Source organism: Jatropha curcas, unplaced genomic scaffold (assembly GCF_041381405.1).
Source record: "Jatropha curcas cultivar XTBG-Jc1 unplaced genomic scaffold, XTBG_Jcur_1.0 HiC_scaffold_559_pilon, whole genome shotgun sequence".
NCBI classification, from domain to species: Eukaryota; Viridiplantae; Streptophyta; class Magnoliopsida; order Malpighiales; family Euphorbiaceae; genus Jatropha; species Jatropha curcas.
This window is the reverse complement of record NW_028322497.1, coordinates 1-8238: the sequence shown is the minus strand read 5'-3', so window position 1 is coordinate 8238 and position 8238 is coordinate 1. Positions and strand designations below refer to the sequence as shown.

The window sequence follows — 8238 nt, the reverse complement described above, 5'->3', positions numbered from 1 at the left end:
TTTATAAAACTAAAAGACAAAGAACTAAACTAATTAGCAATAGTTTTTACAATCCTCTATTATAATGCCAAGATAAGAATAATCATTCCTCTCACAAACCAAGGCGTGATAGACCTGCAAACAATCTACCGTCAAAATCAATCTGTCATGTAAGAAATGATTCTTTAGCCAAGTGAGAGCTTCTCGTACCCCCATTACTTCTGCCATTTGTGGATTAGAGGTTATACCAATATCTCTCATATTACCACCAACAATAAGGCTCCTGTTATTCCTTACAATCCACCCAACACCCGCCTGTCCTGTAGCCATATCATATCTGCATCAGCCATATCATATCTTGCATTCACGTTACACTTTTATTCATGTTGTGGTGGCTGCCATTTTACTACTAGCAACACATGATTATCATTTAAAATCGAGCTTTATGCCTCACCGCCTCGCTACTGTCCATTCATGCAAGAACTGTCCGAGCTCGACCAATAACAATTGCAGTTGAAACTTGCTTTTATCTCCATATACAATACTATTCCGTGCCAACCAAATTTTCCATGCAATCATTACCACTTCACACAGCTGCTCGATACCACATTTAGATAGGAGAAAACTCAAACCAGTCGTGAATGCTAGCTACAGACCCTCACCCATCCTATAGTAGAGAGCATCCAACATTCTTTCGCAAATGGACAGGTTACTAAACAATGTAAAATTGTTTCCATCTCCAGATTTCACGTTGCACAGAAACTATTTGTTTGGATTCTCTTCGTGGCTAGAACACACAAACAGGTAGGATACCGGACAAGACCCTCCATATTAAATTAATCGCCTTTGGTGGCATGGGTAACTTCATATCCTTCTTCTACTCTATCCTGAGAAAATCTTGAAACATGTTGTGATTGATTATACAGAGCCCTATGAGAGATCGGGCTTTTTATTTAAAGGAAGGGGCCTATGTTGTAAAGGTGGCAGACGAGAGTTTTTTTTCCACCATTTACAGGTTTAGCATTCCCCATAGCTTTAGTCCCCGTATGTTTAGTGGTCGAGTGCGGTTGTTAAGGCTAATTCCCCGAAAGAGTTGCTCCCTGCTAACAGCTCTTTGTCCGATTCTGTTCCTATTTCCTGCTCGATGAGGTGAAAGTAGTTACACCGATAGTACGAGTAAGGATGCTTCTTTCTTCGCGAGATTTTGACATGAATACTGAGACGAACTTGCAATAGCCGCTCTTCACCGTATACATGCCTTTCAAATCATATTGCCACATCCAACCATCTTCGCATGATTGCCATCATAACGAGACCCTTTGAACCAACTAAATCTCCAGCCAAGTAATAGTGCACTCAAAGTCTCCATACCCCACCTGCTACCACTCTATTATCTATAAGGTCCACAACATAAATTTCCTCCATTCCAGTATTATTAGGATACTGGATATATGGAGAGTTTACATCCGAAAGCCAATGATTGTTTATTCATTCCCAATCCTGCGCCTGCATCCTTGAATCAGAAGCGGTTGTCCATCCATGATTGATCGCCAGATATAACTAGGATTCAAAAATATTTTAGGTAATTGTTTTCTTCAAAAATGTTTGTGGATTTGGAAATATTAAAGAATAATAAATGAGTATTTGCTAATTTTACTCTTTTTATTTCAAACAAAATAATTATTTATACAATTTTCTAAAACTATTCTAATCAAATTAATAGTGTTAAATAAAATACTTAATCACTTAAAAAAAATTAAACGAGATGCATCTGTTACTAAAGAGAGTAGCTTTTAGTAAAAATTTGATTTAATCAAGACAAAATTAAAATTAAAAGGTCACTTATGAAATTAAGCTAAGGAAATTTTTTGGATTTAAATAGAAGCCCTAATCGGCCTTTAAATCCATAAAATTCAATTTTTTTTTAAGAAAAATTATAGAATTAAATTTAAGAAAAACTTAATGCATATTATGATTTTATCTTTAGATATCCCATCAGATGATTTACTCGATTATAAATTATCATTCTAAATCACTATGTCTATTTGTCAGACACCGCATCAATCCTTTAGTCAACTCTCAACATAGATTTTTTATAACATTATTTGGTGATGATGAGAGACAATAGAAAAGTCTTTATGTAAATGAAAATTCATAGCTCCATCCTTAAAATGCGAAAGAAATCATCCTATACTATCGTGAAGATACCAATTACCGGAGCTTGAATTTTATTTTGTTGATGCTTTCCCCCATAAGTTATCGCCTTTTTATGGATATCAGTTTCTTGTAAAGCAAACAATTATTTTACTACAAGAACCTACACAATCCAAGCAACTAAATATATATATATATATATATATAGAAATTATGAAACCTTTTACATCTACACAAGGATTAAAATTAATTGTGTTGGTGAAATGGTTTTCTCTTTATGAAAGGCACCATTTTTTTTTAAGATAATATATTAAAATTTCATTAAAAAATTTCAAATCAACGCAAATACCATCGGGAGGACATAAAAATTTAGTGATGAGATTAAAAATTTAAAATCTTTTTATAATGTATATGATTCAGCTTTTATAAAAAGAGTTGGTTGTTGGTTATAATAACTTTTTGACGGTTGGGATGACATAGAAAAAGAAAATTTCACGTTGACTCTCTTTGCGAAATTAACAATTACTTAACGGCGACGTTTTAACCCCACAAAATAAACAAGAAACTTTCGCAACCTTAACACGATAGCAAATCGAAGAGACCCAAACCACCTTTCTGCGAGATTTCGATATTCTTCTCCAGATACTCGACTCTGACTCCACTCATAAATTTTTCATCACTTTCTCGAGAAAGAAAACCTACACTTCGCCAAGAAAAAAGGAAATGTCGCACAGCGACACAATCCCTCTTCATGCGTCCTCTCAGTCCGACATCGATGAGATCGAGAACCTAATAAACGCCAGCGTTCAATCTGGCCCAGCAACAGTCCTCCCGGCTCGCCCGCCAAGCCCGCCGCGAATCCCCGTCTCTTCCTCTCCATTCATCCCGTCGAATCTCCCTCCACCTCCTAAAACCGGCCAGAAGCCGTCGTCTGGACCTTCTGCTCCCACGGCCCCACCTCCACCGCCTGTCAACTCTGTATCGAATATTGGCGCCTCCGGATTCGGCTCGGCTCCGAATACGTTAACAGAGCCTGTCTGGGATACCGTCAAGAGAGATCTGTCAAGGATCGTCAGTAATTTGAAGCTGGTCGTGTTTCCAAATCCCTTTAGAGAAGATCCAGGAAAGGCTTTGAGGGATTGGGACCTGTGGGGCCCATTTTTCTTCATCGTGTTTTTGGGGCTTACTCTTTCATGGTCTGCTTCGGTGAAGAAGGTGAGTGACTTTCATATTTTCTTAATCTCTTTTTGCTTTTGCCTGTTGATATGAAAGATAATAGTTAGTTGTTGCTCTTTTTCTAATTTTTCCTATCCTTACTATTGCAAGCTATTTTTCATTTTCATTCTATATTTTAAATTGGTTAATGGAATCCAAGTCTTTCAACCGCTGCTAGATTATTTTTCTTTGCCGAAATGTGGGTGTTTGCTCTCAGTGAAGTAATGTTAATGTTGGCTATCAATGGCACAACTGTTTCTGTATGTTTTGTCTATGGAGCTATGGGTTTTGCCTTGTTATCCTTTTGAGTGCCCTGTATTGTGTCTGTTAATCCTGTTATGCTTACCTGAGATGTGGCTTAATGGGGAAAAAGGGCTCATAACTGTTATACAGATATTGGAAACTGGATAATTATACTTCTTGATAGTAAATTTTATCATACTTTATGAAGCAGAGAAGGAACTTTTTCTTTAACTCTGCCTGTGGCGTCTTTCATAATTATGCACTTGTTTATTATTTGTCTAATGCCTGATTAACCTTGATCTCTTTGGTGAGTCCTCATATACTTTCATGCTGGAGTCTAGTTCTCAAAAATGTCTGTAGCATCTGTTGTTCTCAGTGTTTTTCTGTGCTGAACATTTATCATTTTCTCCAAGCGGCACTTTTAATTGTATGTACTCGGCTTGGTATGATGACTTACCTTGTCAAAAAGTGAATGATGTGTTGCAAAATGGTATGCTCCATAGTCATCTTACAGCTTCAAGAGGTATGATCTTGATAGGCACTTATTTAGTAGGATTAGGTGTGATTTCTTGAGCTCATGCCTGTTATGCCCATAGTTTCAAATTTCTTTATATCTGCCTCCAATCTTGAACTCAAGTTGCAAGAATTTTGGATTTGGTTTTAACAATGTATTTCAGTTGTGCTCATTGGTTCTTTAATTGTTAACATAGTTATCTCTATAAGATGTCATATTCTGTTCTTTAGTAATCTGTTTTGAGCAGCTTAGAGCTCTTCATTCCATGTTCAGTGATTACAGCCTCTTAGTCTTATATGGTATCATAGAGTTTGAACATTGAGTATCAGATATTTACTCATTAGTATCACGTTTATTAAACCACCAAATTGATGCAGTGCTTTGGTTTCCCAATTTATCTAGCTTCTCATATTAAAATGAGGTTGCTGTTAGCAAGTCAGTTGCTTGAATCTAAACTAGGAATTTGACACTAAATTTGCATTTTCATTTCTTGTTCCTGTTCGACATTTGTCTATGAAACAGTACGCTATTTGTGCATATGGAAGTAGGCTTTCCTAGTAAAGGATCATCACTAAAGGGTATGAATTCTTCATTTGTTTAGGTGTACCTCTCAGGGGACAGGAGTATCTTGTTGTGGTACATCTGTACACGATGCCACTCAGTTCTGGTTTGTGTAAATCGTGTCATAAATGTTTGTTTAATACAACATATAAGCATGCAAATATACACACCTTTTGGTTAAAAACTATAATTGAACTGGTCAGTTTGGTCAATCATTTTTTGTAGAAACGTTTTTTCTATGTTCTTTTTGGCCTACCCTTTTAGCTAGAAAGGTTAAGGCTACTGATCTAGCAAAGCAGTGAGAAAAAAGAGCTTTCTACGGATATTCTAAGGTTCCAAAGGCTCAAATAGTTTTAGTTCTAACGGGGTAAACGGGTTCATATTTAAATAGTTGAGGAATATCTTACAAGAAGAAAATTTTAGAATTTGAGATACTTTATGGTTTCAATTAGATGTAGATTGGGTTTGCAATTTTCAGAAAGTGTATATACTCATGTCTAAAAGTGTTTTTAGACATTGTAGGCAACAGTCCTTCAGCTTCAAATAATCCTAAAGAGAGCTAAAATGTTTAAAATTGTTGCAGAACTGTTCTTCATTCCCCAAAAAAATTTGATTTATTTAATAGACTTTTTATATTATGAATCTCATGGTGCACGCCAATGGCAGCATGTGTTAAGCTGAACATGATGAGGTATGACAGAAACTGGCAGTATAACAAGGATTCTGACGGTAATCGGTGTAGTGGGTTTGCAAAGCTTATTGGCTTGTGCTTTCTTTTATTGGTGCTGAATTTGGGGTATCTATCATGAGTTGCTCTAGGCTTGGGAGGTGGGATTTGCTTTTGTTCCTTTAGAGATTGATAATATGTCAGTTTTTGAGCTCCAATGAAGACAGGATGAAGTATCCATGTGCACAGATATTTTAAACAGGACCTGTCTGTGATGTCTGAATCACACATAGCAGACTGGGTGGCTGACCTTGCTTTTCTCTTGCATCCCCAACCGTGTTTCCAAGATCCCCTACTCCGAGGTCTAACACCCTTGCTTAGCATCTCAATTTGTTGGGACTATTACCCTGTTGTGACCTGGGCCCCCCGGCCGGGGGGGGGGGGGGGGAGGGGGGGTTGTGGGATGCTAGCTGAAACCTGTTAGGATTTGGACTGCTATAAGGAAAATATTAACAGACCCAATCTAAGAACTAATGACAAAAACCAATCCATCTAATGAAAATTAGCAATGAGAGTTGAATCATAAAATTAAGAAAACCTAATTAAAATAAGATAGACCATGTTGCCTACATTTATCTTGAAGTGCAATTTAGATATCTAAGCATGTTCTTGTATGAGTATTCTGGTTTGCATTAGTTTCACATTTTATGATACATATATCCAGGGCAGAATGTATAAAATGAAGTGGAATTTAAGTGTGTGTTGCATCTTTGTTTATGATCTTGTTACTTAAATTTTATATTCTTGTACTTCCTTTTTGATGGCAATTCTACTTCCGTCAATTGTGATATTCTTACACAATCCACAAATCATGATCTTTCCTTTGATGTTTGAGGGGAGGGAATAGGTTCTGAACTAATGACCTAAAACTGCAAGTGTACCAAGCAAAACCTAGTTGATTACTGTATTGTAATGTGCTTTTCCTTTCTATTGTAGAAAAAAAATATTGCATTTTAACACATTTCATATTGCTTCCCAGTCTGAGGTTTTTGCTGTTGCCTTTGCGCTACTAGCAGCTGGTGCTGTAATCTTGACATTGAATGTGTTGCTACTGGTAAGATCTCTCTTCTCTCTCACTCTCTCTCTCTCTGTCCAGCATGATCAAGAACCTTAATCGCACTGTGCTAACATTTTTCTGTATAAACTGGAAATTAATATACCAAGATACTATTATGCTGAATTTTGGGAACCCTGAAAGTGGTAACCATATTTGTTGTTTTCAGGGTGGACACATAATATTCTTCCAAAGTCTGAGCCTTCTAGGTTATTGTCTCTTCCCTCTTGACGTTGGAGCCCTAATCTGTATGTTGAAGGACAATGTGTTGATAAAAGTGATTGTGGTGTGTGTGACATTGGCTTGGAGCTCATGGGCTGCCTATCCATTCATGAGCACTGCAGTCAACCCAAGAAGGAAGGCTCTCGCCCTTTACCCTGTTTTTCTCATGTATGTATCCGTTGGTTTCCTTATCATCGCCATTAATTAATGCAACAAACCCATCTATATTGCCGAGATTTCCTTAAGCAATTGAAACTCACTTGCAGTACATAGGAATTTTATATGGTTGATTTTTTTTTTCTTCTCATGCTACTATATCTCTTTTTGACCTTATTTTCAACTAAACATGTTATGGAGACTCAAATGTTATACTGGTAAAAAACTTTGGTGTATTTCTATACTTTTTACATGGTGTCGTTTTTGTACCGAGTTAGTAATACTTTTCTCAACATGGAATTGGGTCTTTGATGTTATGAAATCCTATTTCTAAGATTTCTTGTTTCCTCTTAAGTCTTAAGGCTTGTTTGCTGTCCGAGGAATCTGTTTCAGGGGCCCAATCAGGTTCATGTGACAGGCTTGGGAAGGTGGTCAAGTTTTTGACAGGAATCCAATCCATTGGGTCTAGCTGTTGCTTGATTTATTTATACCTCCAGAATGAAAATGAGAATAGAAATGGAATTTCATAATATTAACAGTGGAATACTATTTATTTTTTTTATATTTAAATAGATTAGCCAGGATGTCTAAATTTAAAATTTAATCCATTGTATAGTTCTTTGGTTTTATTTCTGTTTTATGACTAGATCAAATAAAATTTATTAGGATTAGATAGTGTAACAGGGACAAAATTAAAATATTATATAATGAAATTAATATAACATTCCATTAATGATTAAGTAATTATAATTAAATTCTGAAATGAAGGAAACCAGATGATTAAATAGTAATCCATTTCAGTATTAATGACAATGACACATCATTTTGTTTGTCAGGTCACAAAAGGCTGAATCTAATACAAGGCTTGTGATTTAGAATTAGGGTAAAATATAATTAGATTTCTAAATTATGTTCAAATTAACAGTTAGATATATTTAAAAACATAATTATGATATTTTTAACTTATATTTTTTTTGGTCTTTCCGCTCAATCCATAATGGTAAAGAGTTATTTTTTAAAAGTAAAATGTAACATAATCTTTTAAAAAAAAAAAAAATGTAAAATGTAACATAAGTTAGAAATCTCATAATTATTTTTCAAATGTAAAAGAATTTAAGTATTAATTTATTAGCGATTCAACTATATTTTAGCTGAACTATTTTCCTCGCGATTATCTATGCACCCAAAGAGTTACTCTGATTCACATGCTTCGCCAGAGCCACGGGTCCTGAATTATATGTACGAGCCTATTTGTTTTACTCATTTTTCGTCGAGTTTTTATTTTGGTAAGAAGATGTTTCATTTTATCAGAAAATCGGGTAAAAATTTGGCCCTATTGTAAATTACACATTTTAATTATAAAATTTTCAGAAGAATTAAGTTATGTAATTTCAATTCCATCTTTTGTGTATT

At 35.4% G+C, this 8238-nt stretch overlaps 1 protein-coding gene across 1 annotated transcript; it reads left to right on the top strand.

Moving 5' to 3' along the window:
- The first annotated feature begins 2697 nt into the window (after positions 1–2697).
- Positions 2698–7069, top strand: LOC149491801 (protein YIP4b-like). Its single transcript, XM_089717035.1, has 3 exons — positions 2698–3348; positions 6373–6447; positions 6617–7069. The coding sequence occupies exons 1-3, from the start codon at positions 2857–2859 to the stop codon at positions 6875–6877; spliced, it is 828 nt and encodes a 275-aa protein (XP_089573161.1). The 5' UTR covers positions 2698–2856; the 3' UTR covers positions 6878–7069.
- Positions 7070–8238: the final 1169 nt, after the last annotated feature.

What these genes read in the sequence shown, in the direction of transcription:
- LOC149491801 (XM_089717035.1), top strand. Translation starts at nt 2,857, where the DNA reads ATGTCGCACAGCGACACAATCCCTCTTCATGCGTCCTCTCAGTCCGAC. An exon ending in GGTCTGCTTCGGTGAAGAAG is followed by an intron (nt 3,349 to 6,372) that starts GTGAGTGACTTT and finishes ATTGCTTCCCAG; the next exon opens with TCTGAGGTTTTTGCTGTTGC. An exon ending in CATTGAATGTGTTGCTACTG is followed by an intron (nt 6,448 to 6,616) that starts GTAAGATCTCTC and finishes TGTTGTTTTCAG; the next exon opens with GGTGGACACATAATATTCTT.